This window comes from Sciurus vulgaris (assembly GCF_902686455.1).
Source record: "Sciurus vulgaris genome assembly, chromosome: 2".
NCBI classification, from domain to species: domain Eukaryota; kingdom Metazoa; phylum Chordata; class Mammalia; order Rodentia; family Sciuridae; genus Sciurus; species Sciurus vulgaris.
Window position 1 is genome coordinate 91791107 of NC_136462.1, and position 19404 is coordinate 91810510.

At 36.4% G+C, this 19404-nt stretch overlaps 1 protein-coding gene across 3 annotated transcripts in view; it reads right to left on the reverse strand.

Moving 5' to 3' along the window:
- The window catches only part of ZNF106 (zinc finger protein 106), a 55658-nt gene that overhangs the window by 35649 nt on the left and 605 nt on the right, over positions 1 to 19404 (reverse strand). For all 3 annotated transcript variants that reach the window (XM_079129042.1, XM_079129041.1, XM_079129040.1), the window contains exons 2-3: positions 8931 to 9016; positions 4429 to 4490 (exon numbers count right to left, since the gene is read on the reverse strand). In XM_079129042.1, coding sequence (XP_078985168.1) covers positions 4429 to 4490; positions 8931 to 9011 — 143 coding nt within the window. In that variant the 5' untranslated portion in view covers positions 9012 to 9016. The remainder of the gene's footprint in view (positions 1 to 4428; positions 4491 to 8930; positions 9017 to 19404) is intronic.

A 19404-nucleotide genomic window follows, 5' to 3' on the forward strand; every position in this document is an offset into this window, starting at 1 on the left:
GGATAGCATACTTTTCTCTGCAGTAATTACACTGATGAGGCTCATTCTAAGTGAACACTAACTTGTAATAGAAAACAAGTTGTTCTGTACAGCAAAATAAAAATAAATTAAAAATATAAATAAATCTGATCAGAATATGCAGTATCAGAAGAATCTAGAGACCATATAACAAAATTAGTATACCTAATTTATACTATAATAGCAATTCAAATTAACTTAATTTTCTACTAGAAAATATTTTTGTCTTTAAACTCTCTAAAACCATGGAAAATGTGTTAGTTCATTTTTCTACCTAAGAACTTATAGAATGCTTAACTGTATATTGTAGTAGCAGTAACATCATCTTACTGGGGACTTTTAGTACAAACCTTAAAAGATTTTTAAATAAAGTTCCAGATTTTACTTTTACTTCTAAGATGCAGACAATTTTCTCATGTCTGAACCATCAAAATCTCTCCTTCGTTAAAGATACATCAGGGCGGGTGGGGGGGGGTGTAGCTCAGTGGTAGAGTATTTGCCTAGCATACATGAGGCTCTGGGTACATCCCCAGCAGTGGTTGGGGCGGGGGGGGTGGGGGGGGCGGGCCTGGTGCAGAGATGGTGGAGCAGGAGAGCAGGAGGAGAAGGGGAGAGAGAAAGAAAGAGAAAGAGAGAGAGAGAGAGAGAGAGAGAGAGAGAGAGAGAGAGAGAGAGAGAGAGAGAGAGAGACATATGGGGGGGCAGGGAGCAGGAGGAGATATTTTTAAAAAGACAACTGGAGAGCCACAATGATGTTTTTTAAAATATTAAGGAATGTAGTATAAAGTGGCAGAATTTAACTTCATTAAAAATAAGCATACATAATCAGAAACCCAAACACTTCGCAACCCCCAAAGCACATGTGGGATACTTGACATTCAAACACAGATTTTTGCTTTCCTTGTTGAGCAAGAACATAATCACAGTTCCAAAGTTATTTGATAGACAAAATACATCAGTTATCTAGAGGGTACAGGCAATAAGTGTGACATAAAAGTAAGCACTAAAAATAATTTATCAAAAACACAGAAATCCTTTTTTTTCCTAAAAAATAAAATCTAGTTTAAAAAAGAGAGATAAACTTTATAAGACACTTCAAAAGGAATCCTCATTTGTATAGAGAAGGGACAGGGTAGGACAACTACATCTTCTGAAAATTCAAGGTAAATTTGTTCTACACTCAATAGTTATTCATGTTTCCACACACCGTGTTTGGGAAATCACATTTTTTTGTTTTTAAAGAATTTAACCTTTATTTTTTATTTATTTGATTTTTTTTTTAATGTGGTGCTGAGGATCAAATCCAGTGACTCACCTATGCTAGGCAAGCATTCTATCACTGAGCCAGAAAACCACGTTTTAAAAAGTTAATAGCAAATTAAATAATATTTCATTGATGCTATTTTTCAATTCTTTAATTAACAACCAGTTTAAATAATTTATGTAAATACATAAAATAATTATGAGAAAAATGAACTACTTTTCCTTCTTTATCTAATAAAAGCAGTAAATTTTCCTTAGGATGTTTAAAGGTCTCAAATTAGCTTCATCCTGTTACCACACAATTTCCTCTCAAGTGTGAAAGGCAGCCTTAAGATGTTCTCTGCATAAGCTTTTCTTTATTAAGCCTGCTCTAACTACACCACAACAGCTGTTTGATAAATAAAGGTTCGAGCCTTTTTAACAGCATCTCTCTGGACAAGCTACTTATAGACCACACATCTGAACAAACATAATAGGGGGAAAAAACATGGAAATACTCCAGATATCCCTAATTGTGAACCAAAGAGGATCAGTTACTTACTTCTCACTCAAGCTTATATTAAAAACTTTAAAAATATATATTTTACAACTGTTAGCCAGATCAAACCCAGAAATTACAGATACAACTATAAATAGAAAGTCTTAACACTAGAAATCCAGTAATTAAACACAAAATTCAGAGGTAATGATCACAAACTGAGGATATCAGGGAAAAGGAATGATGCCTGGAGATTACCTATCCTTAACCAGATAGACTATTGATGACTTTCCTTTCAGTAAATGTTCCAAGACAATAAATGCTTTTTGATTGTATGCTTTTTTTTCTTTCTTTTAAATTTTTTATTTTAAGTCAGAGTCTTACTAAGTTGCTGAGACTGCTCTCAAACATGCAATTCTCCTGCCTCAACCACCCCGGTCATTGGAATTATAGGTGTGTTTCACCATGCCTGGAGAGATTTTATGTCTTTTTGGATAGTTTTATCATCTGTTTTTTTTTTTTTTTTTTTTTTTTTTCTTGTTACCTGTTGCCTTCTCCCTTATAATTTGTTAAAGGCCAGGAAACTATTAAAATGTGTTAGCATTGCATATAACATATGAGTAAATTAGTACTAAAGTGCTTTTCTCTACATTAAAATGAATTAGGGCAGGAACACTGACATTTATATTGGCAGTTCAGATGCTTTAATATTGTAATTATGTTCCAAGTAATTGAAAATGATATATAAAATCTCCATCACACAGTGAATCTGCTTAGAGGGGGGAAGAAATAATAAGCAAATTACAGACCACCACACAGATGGAATGTGGTCCAGTTATGTTGAAACAAACCAAAATGTGTATATATAAACAAGTCTATGTAAATACTGGATAGGAAATACTCCAAACCCTTGACTCTTCTCTAAAATAGAAGTAGAATTTAAAGGGGATTGGGGCAAGAAGAGTTTTGCTTTTTGTGATTCTATATTCATTACAACATGAATCTTATGTAACCAAAACTTGTTTTAATTTTTTGCTGGATGTGGTGGTACGCCCCTGGAATCTCAGCTATTCTAGAGAAAAAGCAGGCAGATTCTAAGTTTGAGACCTGCCTCATGATAAAATAAAAAGGGCTGGGGATATAGTTCAACGGTAGAGAGCTTGCCTAGCATTTGTGGAGCCTGGTTCAATCCCCAGTACTCCCCCCAAAACACACATACAAATTGTTTTTTAAAGTCTTAAATGGCTGTTAGTGACCTCTGAATTAAATAAGACATTAGTCTTTGAATGCAATGGGTTACTCTCCTATTAACTAGATTTACTGACCTTATTTGTTTCATTTGATTTTATAATATGTACATATGGGATAGGCAGGTAAGTAGTCCAGAATAAGGTAAACTCCAAAAAGTTCACTGAAAATGGGCTTAGTTAAAATAACCTACATATTACAATTTTTTTTTACTGTTTTTCATAGGTTTTGAATGGTAATAAGTTAGAAATCATATATATTCAAGTTATTATAATAATGGCTCACCACACACTAACTCTGAGGGAAATTCTCTTTATACTGCTGCTAAACCTAACCTTTGTAAAGTATGGGACTAGGGACATGTAAAAATTCCATTAATATGCTAAAGAGATGATGAAAGTTTCATAACACATTAACTTGCCCACATAATCTAAAATGATATGACTATGACTTAACTAAAGTTAATATAATAATGTCAAATGATACAGGATGGCATTCTGATCAAAACATAATCATTAGTCATAGAATAAAATACATTTCATTTTTCTTAGTTTCCCAATGATGCTGTTTATCCAGCCTCCAAACTTCAAATTCAAAATGTTGAAGTCAAAAATTTTAAGAAAGAAACCATAAATGGAAAAAGGACAGGCATATATACATATGATACATTTATTTGAAAGCTGCTTATTAGATTTTCTTCCCTTAAACACCTCAAGCTTTAAATAACAAAAGAGCATTCTCAAATACACTTACGGCAAGTAATTTGATTTTTTTTTTCATTTGATTTTTTTTTCTATACTAACGAGACACTTAGTCGACTCTGAACTTCTTGAGATTATTCCAGGACACTGGAAGCTTACAGTATGCAATAATTTATAACACTGCTAAAGGAAAAATAAGAAATGTCCTAGCTTCAAGGCTCTTGGTGGGAATGAGACAGCTTACTAATGACAGAACTAGTTCATTCTAACTCATCTTTGTTGTAAACTACTTTAAGCAGAGCTGCTGTGAATTTTACACATTTGAGATGCATGAAGAAATCAGAGTTTATCCCTTTGTATGTGTTTATGGAGGTGGGGTACTGGAGATTGGACCCAGGGACTCACACATACTAGGCAAGCACTGAGCTACAACCCCAGTTCTTTTTTATTTTATTTTTGAGACGGGTCTCACTAAATTATCCAGGCTGGCCTCAATCTTAAAATCCTCTTGCCTCAGCCTCCTAAGTAGCTAGAATTACAGGGTTTATCCCTTTAGAATGCTAAAAATCTACTGTACACATTACTAAAGCAAACAGATTGTTCTATGCCACAGACAGCATTCATCAACAAAAGATTACTATAAAATAAGCTGAGAGGCACCATCAGTACTCAGCCCGCCTCCCCCATATGCAAATTTATGGAAGAGAGCCATTCCCATACCTGCCCTTCAGGTTCTCAAGTTCCCTGTGATGCAACATGCTCCGCATGTGTTCGTCCATTTCCTTCAAAATCAAAAAAAGCAGATTAAACTAAGAGGGATTGTTTTGGGGGGAGGGGGAAAAAGACAAAATTCCTGTGTCCTATGTAATCAACAATTGGGGACTCCGCTTCCTTTGTCAAACTTTTTTTGTGACTACTCTTCTCAATTCATAGTTGCTTATTAAATAATTTTCAGCTATGTTTTTATTTTTTAAGAGTTACTTATGGAGAGAAAAGTAAGGCAATTAAATTTAGCATTTTTGTTTAGTTTTTTTTTTTTTTTTAATGTGATGCTGGGGATTGAACCCAGTGCTAGGCAAGTGCTCTACCACTGAGCTACAACCCCAGCCCTCAGCTGTGCTTTTTGAAATATTTTCTTTCCTTCTCTTCTTTTTCTTTTTTCTTTTTTTTTGAGGGGGCGGGGAACACTGGGGATTACTGAACCCAGAGGCATTCTGCCATTGAGTTACACCCCCCAGTGCTTTTTACTTTTAATTTAGAAACAAAGTCTCACTAAATCGCTAAGGCTGCCCTCCAATTTGCAATCCTCCTGCCTTAGTTTACTAAATTGCTGGGATTACAGGTGTGTGCCACTGTGCCTAGCAACATATTTTAAGTAAAAGAAAGTATTAAAAAAAATATTTAGGTATCTTTCCAAAATGGTTATAAAGTATTGCCTTCAGAGGGCAAAAGACTTTTAAGAATAAACTATGTAGGTTAATTCTATCCTGTTACAAAGAATTTACTAAGGTTTTTTTTTTTTTTTTAAATTCTTAAATCACTTAGCGTTTCAACTATTTGACTACTTTTGTCCACACTCTCTTTCCCTAATCAACTGAATGTTTCAAGAGTAAACTACAGCCTGGTATGGTGGTGCACACCTGTAATACCAGCTACTCCAGAGGCTGCGGCAGGAGGATCACGAGATCAAGGACAACTCAGGTAACAGAACAACTTAGCAAAACTCTGTCTCAAAATAAAAAAATCACAAGGCCTGAGGGATGTAGCTCAGTGGTAAAGTGCCCCTGGGTTAAATCCCCAGAATTCCAAAAAGAATAAGCCACAGACAGGCTTGCAAGTTCAGAGCCAGCCTCAGTAGTTTATTGAGGCCCTAAGCGACTTAGCCAGACCCTGTCTCAAAATAGAGAAAAAATAATAAAAAGGGAACGTGGCTCAGTGGTTAAGTGAGCCTGAGTTCAATCCCTGGTACCTTAAAAAAAGAAAAAAGTAACAGGTTTACACATAGTTTGGTCAGACCTGGAATATCAGTATTGATAAACATTTGTTGAATGAATATGAATGGCTACATCAATTTTAGATGGGAGTTACAAATATAACAATCTCTATAGCAGATCAGGAAGTTTTAAAAAAAAATACTATGAACACAATAGTTCAGTTATTGCTTTATTTCACTGCCCACTCTTCCACTTCCCCAACTGATTTGGTTGGGTCTAATGAAAAGTTTGAACATTTACTATGTCCCCCTTCCCCCTTCCCTTATTGCTCCCTTAATGGGAAGGAAATAAAATCTGTGGAAAAGCACACCACACAGAAAACACAAAGAGCTGTAACTATCTATCCTTTTGTCACTTGAAAGTATATATAGCCAGCATGTCATAATTAGAGCACAGCTATTTACATATACAATAATAAAGGGCTACCACAACTTCTGAATATTACTGTTTACTATATTCTATGATAAGTGCCCTAAACATTTTCTCACTTGAACAGCAAAATATTGCTGAGCATGTTATGAACTTTCTAAGGACACAGGATGCAGAGAAGTTAACATCTTCATTTATCAAATATTTATCAAGTGCTTATTATGTGCCAAGTGGTCAGTGAGGTACTGAAGGGATAAATGTAAAAAGATGCCTCTCAGAGTTACAGTTAACCAAGTAGTCAAACTGGGACTCCAAACCAGGCAGACCTGACACCACGTCAACATTTCAAACACTGTGTTAGAATGAAAAACTCCAAGAATGTACATCTTCAAATCCCTATGCTTGCTGTTATTCTTTAGATTCTTATCTGTATTTCAAATTCCTTTTCTTTTTTTTTTTTTTTTTTGGGGGGGGTAGGGGTGGGGGAGTATCTGGGATTGAACTCAGGTGCACTTGACCACTGAGCCACATCCCCAGCCCTATTTTTGTATTTTATTTAGAGACAAGGTCTCACTGAGTTGCTTAGTGCTTCACTTTTGCTGAGGCTGGCTTTGAACTCCTGATCCTCTTGCCTTAGCCTCCAGAGCTGCTGGGATTACAGGCACGCGCCACCATGCCTGGCAGAATTCCTTTTCTTAAGTTGAATTTAAGTGGGTTCTGTTCCTAGTTATCAAGCTGTTCATGACCCAAACAATATTAATTGAAATGAGTTATTCCCTCTGATATAAAAACTGATCCTGTGTTTATTATAAAAATGTTATAATTCAAAACTAGTTGCAAGGTGACTTTTGACTTTCTAAGATACTTCACTAATTTTTCTCAAAGTTACAAGCAAAATCCTCTCCAATCCTGTTCGAAAAAATGAATAGTGAAAACAACCAAGTATTCAAAATACCTGGACAAGACCCATAGACTAGGATTAAGGTAAGAGTTCTAAATATATAACTTTTTGTATACCAGGCTTCTGTTTAGTTTCTTGTACGTTAGTTAGTGTTGTTTTTAAAGGGGTGGGTAACAAGGTTGAACAAATCTGGAAAACACTGAAATAAAAAAATAAATACAGTTGGGCATGGTGGTAAACACCTGTAATCCTAGTGACTTTGAAGGTTGATGTAGGAGGAGTCCACGTTCCAGGCCAGCTTTAGTAACTTGGCCAGGCCCTAAGCAACTTAGCAAGACTCTGTCTCAAAATTTTTTTAAAAAGTGGGGGAGGGCTGGGATGTAGCTCAGTGGTAAAGTGCCCCTGGATTGAATTCCTAGTGCCAAAAAATAATAATAAAAATAAATGAATACATATTTTTTTAACTTAACAGCTTCTTGGTCTTTTATATGTTAATGGGCATTAGGATGCTCAGGGATGTGGTATATAGCTTTCCCTTGCTCAAGTCACCCTAGAACATTGATTTTACTTCATTACGATCATGGGAAGGTGTAAAGTGACAAGATAGGGCTGCTACTCCAAGAACATCTAACACCACATCTCTGAACACTGGTCTCTCTAATCCCATCTCCCTCCAATCTGAAAGCAAACATAAGGAACTTGGATTTATTGGCAAGTTTCATAAGCCCTGATCAAGTTTAAAACTAGAAGAACAATTCCTTTTAAAAGGTAGCAGATATATTATTAAATAGGATTTTAAAATCTCAACTCCAAGAATGTACAACATCTTCAAGTCCCTATGCTTGATTATTTTCTATCACTGACATTCTCAATAGAACTAAAAAAATCTTTTAGCACATTTGATACTGTTTACCAATTGTCTTTGCTTAAATTACAAATAATCCTACTAATCCCAAAACAAAACTGTTTCAATCAGATAAGCTTTCTTACTGACACCTACAACTGCCAACTCCATTCTACCTGGGTGTCTTTGTTTATGTTGTTTTTTGTCTATCTCTTTCTCCATTTCACTTAAATTGTTTTACTCCTAGATCTCTTTCAAGGTGCACTACTTCCCATCAGATTTCCTTGGTTAACCTAGACCATTATCTTCCCAGTTTTCTGAATTTCCAATAACAATCAAGAACATGCCTGCAATCCCAGCAATTCGGGAGGCTGAGGAGGGAGGATCACAACTTCAAGGACAGTCTCAGCAACTCAGTAAGATCCTGTATATCAAAATTAAAAAGGGCTGGGGATGTAGTAGTAAAGTGACCCTGGGTATAACCCTCAGTACTGGGGTGGGGAATGAAGGGACAGATAAGGTCTATATTTCTTTGTGCAATATCCCCACCTTGTGGATGTACAGGATACTGTTAGTACCATTTCTACTATATTGTACTTTTCACAAGACTGGGCATAAACAGAAACCAGGTACACATGAAAAATGCCGTATTTACTGAGTATTTGTGAATTTAAAAAGTATAAAATCTGGGGCTGGGGAGATAGCTTAGTTGGTAGAGTGCTTGCCTTGTAAGCATAAGGCCCTGAGTTCGCTCCCAGTACCCAAAAAAAAAAAAAAAAAAAAAAAAAAAGTATAAATCTTAAAATCTCAGAAAGTGACACTCTCAAATAACCTGAATTTCAAGGTATTTTCTCTGTAATTGGTTCCTAACTAAATTTCTCTATATTATCCACCTGTGAGTATGTTCAAATTCTGGGTAGAAGTTTATTAATACAGTTACTGACTTAATTAGGTAGTACTGACAAAGGTGGACTGAGAAAGGCAGATTGAGACTATGGTTCAGGAAAAAAACATAAATAAAACTCTGTTAAAAGCTTTTATTCATTTATTAATAAGATGTCTCTGAAAAAATGATTAGCCATATAGCCTCGGATTCTCCCTCTTCCATGATTACCTTTTTTGAGCCGTAAACAATGTGGCACAATATGCATTTTCGTTCCCGTACCATAGTGACCAGATCTGAAGCACTCAACATCAAACCTGCAACGAAGAAGTAACATTTAGTAACTTTTTCCCCAGATACCTTCTTGAATTGATCTTAACATAACCAAGATTACAAGTCTCATCTTCCTTGCTTCTCCATCAGTCTTCCTATCTTAACAGACAGGAATTCCAACTTTCCTGGTGCCTATGGCCACAACTTTGCAAGTCACCCTCAATTGCTCTTTCATTCCATATCCACCCTTATCAGCAAGTCCTGTCAATCCTACCTTGAAATATACCCTAATTCCTACCAGTTCTCACTACCTAGGACATCTATCATTTGACATATGATAATCAAGCATACTGACTTGACTTCATACTTCCGCTCCTGTCCTCTTGTAGTCTACTTTCAAAATATACATAGCAAAAGATTCTTGGAACAGGATTCTTTTAATATTTAAGTTAGGTCATGTAATTCCTCTGCTTGGAATTTTCCAAAGGCTTACAGAAAATTATAAATTATGTCTTTGCTTTACCAATCTGTTTCCCACTTCCTCTCAGACTTCAGTGCCCTACTACTCTCCCTCTATCATTCCGTTTCAGTCACAATGCCCTTCTTGCTATTCCTTGATTATACCAGGGATTCTTTCCCACTTAAGGCTTCAACATTTCTTTTTCTCTTTGCTGGGGAATATTCTTCCTTAAAATGTCCTATGGTTTTCATGGGCCTACTCCCTCATTTCCCATCAGATATTAAAATGCTTTAAATTCTGCTTCAAAGCAACTAACCATCAAAGCAAAATAGAAACAAAAAAACTTAGAAGCAATAAAGTCAATAAAAAAGTGTGGGGTTTTTTTTTGTTTTTGTTTTTTGATGGTGGTGCTGATGACTGAACCCAGAGCCTTGTGCATGCCAGGAAAGAACTCTACTGCTAAACTACATCCCCAGCCCCAAAAGTGTGACTTCCTGGTACACGCAACAATACTGTTAAGTTTTTATATTTTTACTTCGTTGAGAACTAAGCTCTAAATTCAGACTGTGGCTGTGAGTGGTAGTACATGCCTATAATCCCAGAGACTTGGGAGGCTGAGGCAGGAGGGTCACAAGTTTGAGGCCAGCTTCAGTAACTTAGTGAGGCCCTAAGCAACTTAGTGAAAACCTGTCTCAAAATAAAGGCTGGGGATGTAGCCCAGTGGTGAAGCACTCCTGGGTTCAATTCCCATCTCCCCTTCCCTGACCAAAAACAAAAAAATAACTGTTGCTATTTTAAAAAGCTAAAGATATCAACCTCTAATAAATGGATAAAGAAATAAAGCTTGTATGGACTGGGAATGTAGGTTGATGGTAAAGTGTATGCTTAGCATGTGATAGGCTCTGGGTTCAATCCCTGGTACCCACCCCCGAAAAATAAAAATACTCTGTAGATCAACTTCTTTTTTTGCAGTGCTGGGGATTGAACCCAGGGCTTTGTGCTTGCAAGGCAAGTACTCTACCAACTGAGCTATCTCCTCAGCCTGGGTCCTTTCTTATATTTTATTTAGAGACAGGGTATTGCTGATTTGCTTAGGGTCTTGCTAAGTTGCTGAGGTTGGCTTTGAACTTAAGATCCTCCTGCCTCTGCCTCCCGAGCTGCTGGGATTACAGGAGTATTCCACCATGCCTAGCACTCATATGCCTGTTCACAAAATAGAAATACCAGAGTGCAGGCAGAGCAGAACTACTGTGTTAAGAGTCATCAAAGAGTTCATTCTATACTTCATCATGTTCTCCCTATCCTTATTACATAAGCAGTCACTCAGTGACTTACACTGGTCAACCAGGTTGATGGCACACACCTATAATCCCAGTTACTCAAGAGGCTGAGACAGGAGGATTGCAAGTTCAAAGATAGCTCAGCAACTTCGTGAGACCCTGTCTCAAATAAAAAAATAAAAGAGCTGGGGATGTAGCTCAGTGAAAGCACTTGCCTAGCATGTGCAAACCCTGAGTTCAGTCTCCAGTACTGGGGGCCTGTATGGGAATGGGGTGTGATTTACACTGGTCAGGAAGGTAGTCTTTCAAGTAACCATTATTTAATAAAACAGTAGTCCACTTCAAACATCAATGTCAGAATACCTTTAAATATTTATTACATAACTCAAGGCTCAAAAACTCCTATTGGCGTCAAAGAATTTCATTCAAAACATCACATTTGATTTTATTTGTTAAAACGACCTGAGAAATAAGTTAAAAACAGGCTGTTTGATGGTAGGCTTGTTTGATCTCCCTAACCTAAAATGAGGAAGAGATATATCTTTTTATATCTGCATAACATTCAGTACAATAAACCCAGTAGTACTTAAGAAATTTAAACTTTGATATAATTTTAGTCAACTTGGAATCTACATGATAATAATATGCTATAAAATACTGAAGAAAGAAATAAAGTTTATTTTATTTTATTTTATTTTATTTTTTGCAGGGAGGATGGCTGGGTGAGTAGTACTCTTAATATTCTATTCAAGTCTACAGGCAACTTTCTATACCTTCATTTAACTCTGTTAAAAAACGAGTGGCTTTCTGGTGAGCAAGACAGGGCAACAGGGAGGCTTTTTGCCACTACCCGTAAGTTTCCCAGAGACTATGGAACAAAGATATGATTGACATTTGCAGGAGAATCTCACTTTACTGAGTAGGTCTTACTAAAAATTTACAAAGTTGAAAATTAAAAGGTGAGAAGTATTTTGGGACACATCAACTAAAAACCAGAATTTCAAATTCTCACTCCTGGTAGTTATCCTATTTGCTAGTTCTAAGTTGCTGACACTCCTTTGTGAAGGAAAGTGATTGATGGCTTTCTGTATCAATCTTTGATTGAACATAAACTTAATAGGCATTTACAATTCCCCCTAATACTTAGCAGGAGTGTATAAACCAACGACTCTTTTACAGTAAGCACAGGGGTAAAAACAGGACAGGAAGTTAATGTTGTGACTCAGGAAAAGGCATCTGATTTAATAGGCAGAAGTCCAGTCTCCAGCAAATGATGCTGTTTGTAATGCCCACCACTGAACAAGGAAATTGTCAAGGCAAAATCAGAGTCTGATTCTTTAACTCAGAATTAGAACTAAGTCAGGTTCCCTTTCCTTACTCAATTCTGGAATTTGGCAAATACTATGCCCTTTGTGGGAAAAAGGTGAGAAAAAAGCTGGGATAATGCTGACCCTAATAAGGGAATAAAAATGCTAGCACAAGTTATCCTCATATAATGGAATAAACCATGAGCTCCAAGACAGCAACTATATACACTGTATTTAAAGTATAACTGGCTGGGTGCAGTGACGCATGCCTGTAATCCTGGTAGCTCAGGACTGCAAGTTTAAAGTTAGCCTCAGCAAAAGTGAAGCACTAAGCAATCCAGTGAGACCCTGTCTCTAAATAAAACACAAAAAAAGACTGGGGATTTGGCTTAGTGGCCGGGTGTCCTTGAGTTCAATCTCCAGTACCCCTCCGCAAAAGGATAACTGGATGGCTTATTGCATTTATTTTAATAGCTGAAAGTTTACATTCCTGTATTTAACAGAATCATATCTATATGATTTCCCCAAGCAATCCCAGAAGTCCACACCATAATTCACAATTTTGTAATCACTGCAAGGTAATGAATAAGCCTAGATGACTGCCAATATTCTCCTCAAAAAGCTTTATTGAGGGCAATGCGTATGCTGATTATCTGGAACCAACTATTCCATAGCACACATATTTTCCAAAGCATCATATTATACACAATGCACATAATTTTTGTCAATGTAAAAATTAACTTTTTTGTTGTTACTGGGGATTGAACCCAGGGGTGCTTTACCACTGAGGGAAATCCCCAGCCCCTTTTATTTTTTTATTTTTTTTTTTCAGGGCCGAGGACCAAACTCAGAGCCTTGCACATGCTAGGCAAGTGCTCTGCCACTGAGCTAAAATCCCAACCCCTATGTTTTTATTTTATTTTGAGACACTGACTTACTCAGTTGCTGAGGCTGGTTTTGAATTTGAGATCCTCCTGCCTCAGCCTTGAGAGTGGCTGGGATTACAGATGTGCACTACCATTCCTGGCTCAAAATTAACTTTTTTTTCCTTTTTTTAAAAAGTAACACAATTTTTAAAAACAATTTTTAAAACTATAGAGGAATGTCTCTTACATTAGAAGATGTCTAACATCCCAGATATTTAATACATTAAATATCAGTGTACTCTCCTAATTATTTTGGAAAAAAAAAACAAAAAAACAAAACCCACAATGACTGGGGATATAAATAAAAGGAAGAGAGTTTGCCTAGCACATGTGAGGTCCTGGGTTTCATCGCCAGTGCTGAAATAAAAAGAGTGCGAGCAAGAGAGCGAGAGAAAAGAAAAAACATCCTCACAAATTTCTACATTTCCCTGGGGAATGATCCCAAACTCAATAAAAGTTGGTAGATTAGGCTAATGGCTAAAAGCAAGATTTTGAGGCCAGAATGCTTGTGTTCAAAACCTGGCTTTATCACTCACTAGCTGGTGTGATGTTGATCAAGTAATATAATCTTTCTGTGTCTGCTTCCAGATTTATAAAATATGAATTTTAGTATCAATGTCATATGTCTGTTGAGGAATAAATTAGTACATTGATATGAAGTATTTTACACAAAGCAGACCCTAACTAAATCTATGTTCTATTTAGTTATTAGTATAATTATTTGCTAAATGTCTCCCCCAGTAAACTATAAGCTCCATCATTGCTGGCAGAATGCTTTTTTAAAAATTTGATAATTATTTAATGGCACATGAAAATAACATATCATGAAACAAACTGATTACAATTAGTAGGTAGGGGATGATTTCACTTTTGATTAAAAAATTAAAAAATAGGGCTGGGGTTATAGCTCAGTGGTAGAGCACTTGCCTAGTGTGGGTGAGGGTTCAATTCTTAGCACCACATAGAAAACAATAAAAAATAAAGGTTAGGTTATTTTAAAAATAATAAATAAAAAATAAAAACATACATAAACCAAGAGGTTATAAACCAAAATATCAATAATATTACTTCTGTCCAGTGATTAAATATGATTCCCTTCCCTTTTGTGTATTTTTTGAAACACAATTCTGAAAAAACAACAAAAAAGGTACTGAGACAAAAACAATTATTAAATGGCAAAAATTAGGAGCCCAAGAAGCCAAGTCAGTTTCCTAGCAATCAAGGTCAGAAACTTAAAAGAGGCAACATGGTGACAGCAATCAATCCTAAAGATGGAACATTGTTCTTTTCTTACTGGAATATCTTTTTTTTTTTTTTTTTTTTTTTTTTTAGTACTGAGGATTGAACCCAGGGACACTTAACCACTGAACCATATCTTCACCCCTTTGTATATTTTATTTAGAGATAGGGTCTCATTGAGTTGCTTAGAGCCTTGCTAAGTTGCTGAGAGGACCCTATAAATATTAATTGCAGAATACCTTCTTGCTCATCATTTTATTCCTACTATTTGGCACATGTCTGGTACAGTCCTTAGTTAATATGTGTTGAATAAATGAATACAAATTAACAAAGATGTTTGGAACAGAAACAATAAAAACTGGAGTATAACCTTGAACAGCATTACTTAAAATTATACTGCTAAAATACTCATATAGATTACTGTTGGAATTTATCCTTAAGATATACATACATGCAGAATATTTCTAGAAGTATTCACAAGAAACCCCTAACAGTCATTGTGGAAAAAGAACTGAGGGTCTGGGGATATAAATTTACTTTTCACTGAAAATTCTTTTGAACTTTCTGAAGATTTTAAGCAGCTGGGTGTGGTGGCACATGCCTGTAATCCCAACTAGAGGCAGAGGCAGAGAATGGCAAATTCAAGGTCAGCCTTGGCAATTTAGCAAGACCCCGTCTCAAAAAAAATTAAGTGGGCTGGGCACGCTGGTGCCCTCCTGTAATCCCAGAAGCTCAGAAGGTTGAGGTCCTAAGAAACTTAGCAAGACCCTAAAACATAAAAAGGGCTGGGAATGTGGCTCAGTGGCTAAGCATCCCCAGGTTCAATCCTTGGTAAAAAAAAAAAAAAAAAAAAAAGGCTGGGAGATGGAGCTCAGTGGTAGTGTCTTTCTGGGTTCAACTGCCAGTACTACACACACACACACACACACACACACACACACACACACACAATTAAGCAAGAAATATTATTGTTTTTAAAATGAAAACCAAGGGCTAGAATTGTGGCTCAGTGAGAGTACACTCGCCTAGCATGCATGAGGCCCTGGGTTCAATCCTCAGCACCACATAAAAATAAAGGTATTTGGTCCACCTACAACTAAAAAATTTATTAAAAAAAAAAAAAAAAACTAAAACCAAAACAAAACCATACCCACCTTTTAAATCCAGTTTTGTTTTTTTAACACTTAGAAGAACTTATACCTAAGAATAAGACTATAAGACTGTAAAAATTCTAGGAATGGGACTTTTTTGGAACTCCAGAAATCAAGATGTTTGGACTTGTACATATTTTGAACTTTCAGAATGGCTACAGATATCACATTTAGTGAGATCTGTCCTGGTTCACTGATACTCCAAAAATTATAATCTTATTAGGTATTGATTACATGTCCAAAAAGATACAAATAAAATAAACAAGTAGAAGTACTAAAGTAATAATAACTTTGTATTTATATACCAGTGTATGGTTTACAAAGTATGATAGAAAAAATATGAACCTTGGATTTAGACAAAGAAATTTCACAGGTCTACAACCTTGAGTAAATTTTAGTATCTCCAATCTTCAAACTCCTCCTTTATAAAAAAAGGAAACAGTTATCATGGATTCAGTTAAAAAAATAATTTCTTATAATGAGCTTTGTCTTTTTAAATGATAATCATTTATATTTTGAATAGGTAATATGAGTTATTTCAAAAATTTAAAGCTATACATTATAATCAAGTGTAACAGTGTAGCCTTTATTGGAAAATGAATAAAAAATGGTTTAGCCCGGATCACTGGCAAGCACCTGTAGTCCCCAGCTACTGGAGAGGCTGAGGTGGAAGGATCACTTGAGCACAAGAGATCAAGACCAGGTTGGGCAAAATAGCAACTGCCCTCTCAAAATAAGTTTAAAAAGAGGACAATTTTGAAAAAAATTTAACAGGAACTGGATGGATATTGGATAATATAGAGGAATTATTCCTGAATATCTAGGATTGTGAATGAAAATGTTCTTTTTTATTAGAGACCTAAAAAATATTTAGAAATAAAAGATCAAGAATAAGACCAAATACAGTATTATAGCAAAATATTAGCAGATTTAAAAATCAGAGTGATAGACTTACATGGGTTCAACAATTTCCTTTCTCTACTTTTTTGGTATTTATAATCTTTTCAAATAAAAAAGGTCTATAAGGAGCCAGGCACCATGTTAGCAAGCCTATAATCCCAGGTACTTCGGAGGCTGAGGCAGGAGAATCGCAAGTTTGAGGTCAGCCTGGGCAACACAGCAAGACTGTCTCAAAATAAAAAAGGGTTGGGGAGAACCCTGGGTTCAAATCTCACTACCACCACCAACACCACCACCCAACAACAACAACAACAACAACAACAAAAAAAAAAAAAAAAAAAGGAAAGAAAAGGAAACAAACTAGGGAGATGCAAATCGAAAAGTTCCATTATCAGACTTACTCCCCAAACCTGTGTTTTTCTCCAGGCCTGTCACTCCCAAATTTCTGAGAAATCTACAAATCTTAGAGTAACTGTAAATTCACTGACTATGAAAACTTCCTCATTTTAATTAAAGCTTACATGCAACTAGACTACACAATGTACTTTCAGATTAAAGAAAGGAAGATGTATTTTAAGAAACCTATAATATATCATCTGTTGATCAGATGGAAAAGATAACATCAACCTAAAGATCCTGAGAACTGACAGACCAATGGTGGGATTTAGGCTGATGCCATCCCCACATACTTTCCCATGAAAGTCCCAGACCCCAAAAGTGCTTCTCACTCTCAAGATAGCTTGCATTCTCCTCCAAGTACAGTATCTTCACCTTTCACTTTCTAATAAATTTCCTCCTCTTTGCCAAAATCTGATTCATCCTTAAATTCTTTTCAGGGATATATCAAGAGCCTGAAAGGAGCTTGGCACAGTGGCACACTGCTGGGATATATAGCTGTAATCCCAAAGACTCAGGAGGCTGAGGCAGGAGGATCAGAATTTTGAGACCGGCCTCAAAAATTCAGCAAGACCCTGTCCAAAATAAAAAGGGATAGGTATATAGCTCCATGATAGAGAGCTCCTAGGGTCAGGTCCCAGTACCAGGAAAAAGCCTCAGGAAAAAGAGTCTGGAAGGTCTGAGTAGAGTTCCCTCTAGAGAAAATTCCTCAAAGCCCCTTAAGATGACATTGTGAAAGTGCAACTCTGGACCCGCTAACAGTAAGTCCCATTTCCCTCTCCCTAGCCTCTGGCAACTAGTTTTTTACTTTCTGTCTCTGCGATTCTAATTACCATCCACATCTATGTCCTTTTGTGTGTGTGTGTGTGTGTGTGTGTGTGTGTAAAACCACAATGGTTGCAAAATGCACACCCTTTTTGGCATCTTTTCACTATATCTTGTATATCTTTCAATATTAGCATATACAGAATTGGCTCATTCTAACAAATACACAAATTTGTTTAACCAGTCCTCTTTTGATGAATACCAGGAAACTCACTCATATTTCTCTTCTTTCCATTTTTCTTTTTGGTGGTACTGGATTGAACTCAGGGGCACTCTACCACTAAGTAATATTCCCAGTCCTTTTAATTTTTTATTTTGAACAGGATCTTGGTAAATTGCCCAGGCTGGACTCAAACTTGGAATCTCCTGTCTCAGATTCCTGAGTAGTTGGGATTACAGGCATATGCCACTAGGCCCAGTTGGAACTCATACTGGATAGTCACAGATTAAAAAACAAAACACTCAACTAACTATAAACTTGCTTGCCCCCCCCCCTTTCCCTTTTCTTCTAGTTCTGGGGATTGAACCCAAGGCCTTACTAGGCAAGTGTTCCTGGCTACTTCCCCAGGGGACTGTAAGCTTTCAATTAGCAATTCTGCATGTTAGGCATGCAATTAGAGTACTCAGGTGTAACTTGTCTGCCTCGGTACCCTTATTCATTGGGTATAATCCTAAACTTCCCACTATGTGACTCCAAGACACCTAATGTACACTTCTCACTGAGCCATACCTGGTCCCTGAACCAAGTCATCTGGCATTTACCATTGTGTTCCTTGCTTTTCTTGTAGAGTAGCTTTTAGATTACACATGCTCAATCTACATGTACAATAATCACCATAGTTTTTCATTTGTTTATTTTTATGTGGTTTATTTGTTTATTTATTTATTTTCATTTATTTATTTATTTTTATTTTATGTGGATCAGACCTAGTGCCTCATATTTGCTAGAGAAGTGCTCTATCACTGAGCTTCAACCCCAGTTCTCCTTTTAAAATATCTTCCTTTTAATACAAGCAATTAGTTCTGAACTAGGCTGGTCAGATTTCTTCATAACCTTTCCCTCCTTTCAGGCCATTTTGAAGTTTTCTTCAAAAACCACCCAGTAAAAGTTCTCTAATTTAAGCCTCCTACCATTTTCTAGACTCTACTTAACTCTAGAAACTGTAACTATAAAGCAGTTTGCCTTCCCAGCAGAAGTGCTTAAAATATCTAACTTGTGTAAAGTTTTAGCATCGTATTAAGGGATGGCAATTACACTAACAAGGCTAGCTTAAGCAAATTACCATCAGAAATTTCTGTGATCTCATCTGAAACATGCTGCATAAAACCACCTGCCATTATAATATTGCATTTTTTTGTGACACACCTGAGTGTATTTGGCATATTTGTAGTAAGTGCTAAGTAAATCTTAGGTGAATCTAAATATTATCTTCCACTGTTTCATTCTCAGCCAAACTTGTGAACAGAGCTTAAAAGAAATTTTAAGATTTCCCAAGGATTTAGAACAGTATCAAGCTCTTATACTCAAAAATTATTTGTGGCCAGGTGTGGGGGTGCACACCTTTATTTACAGCTACTCTCAGCTACTTGGAAGGCTGAGGTAGGAGGATATAAAGTTTGAGGCCGGCCTGAACAATAAAGCGAGACCCCTCTCTCAACGGAGGGGGTGGTGCAAACAACATCATTTATGGCTTGATAATCACACAGTAAAAATCATTATAGTGTATAAAGCACTCATTTGCTGGATAAGAGAAAACTTCCTTAGTTAATGATTGCAGTTCCAAGTTAACAGCCACGGAAGTAAACTTCCCAACAACAAGGCTTAATCTTACTCTCAGAGATGATTAAATTGAACAGACTGAGGACAGAGAGTGATGTAAAGCATTTCCTCTCCATAATTATGCACCGAGATCGTACTAAATATTAAATAGACACATAGTAAGCGCTC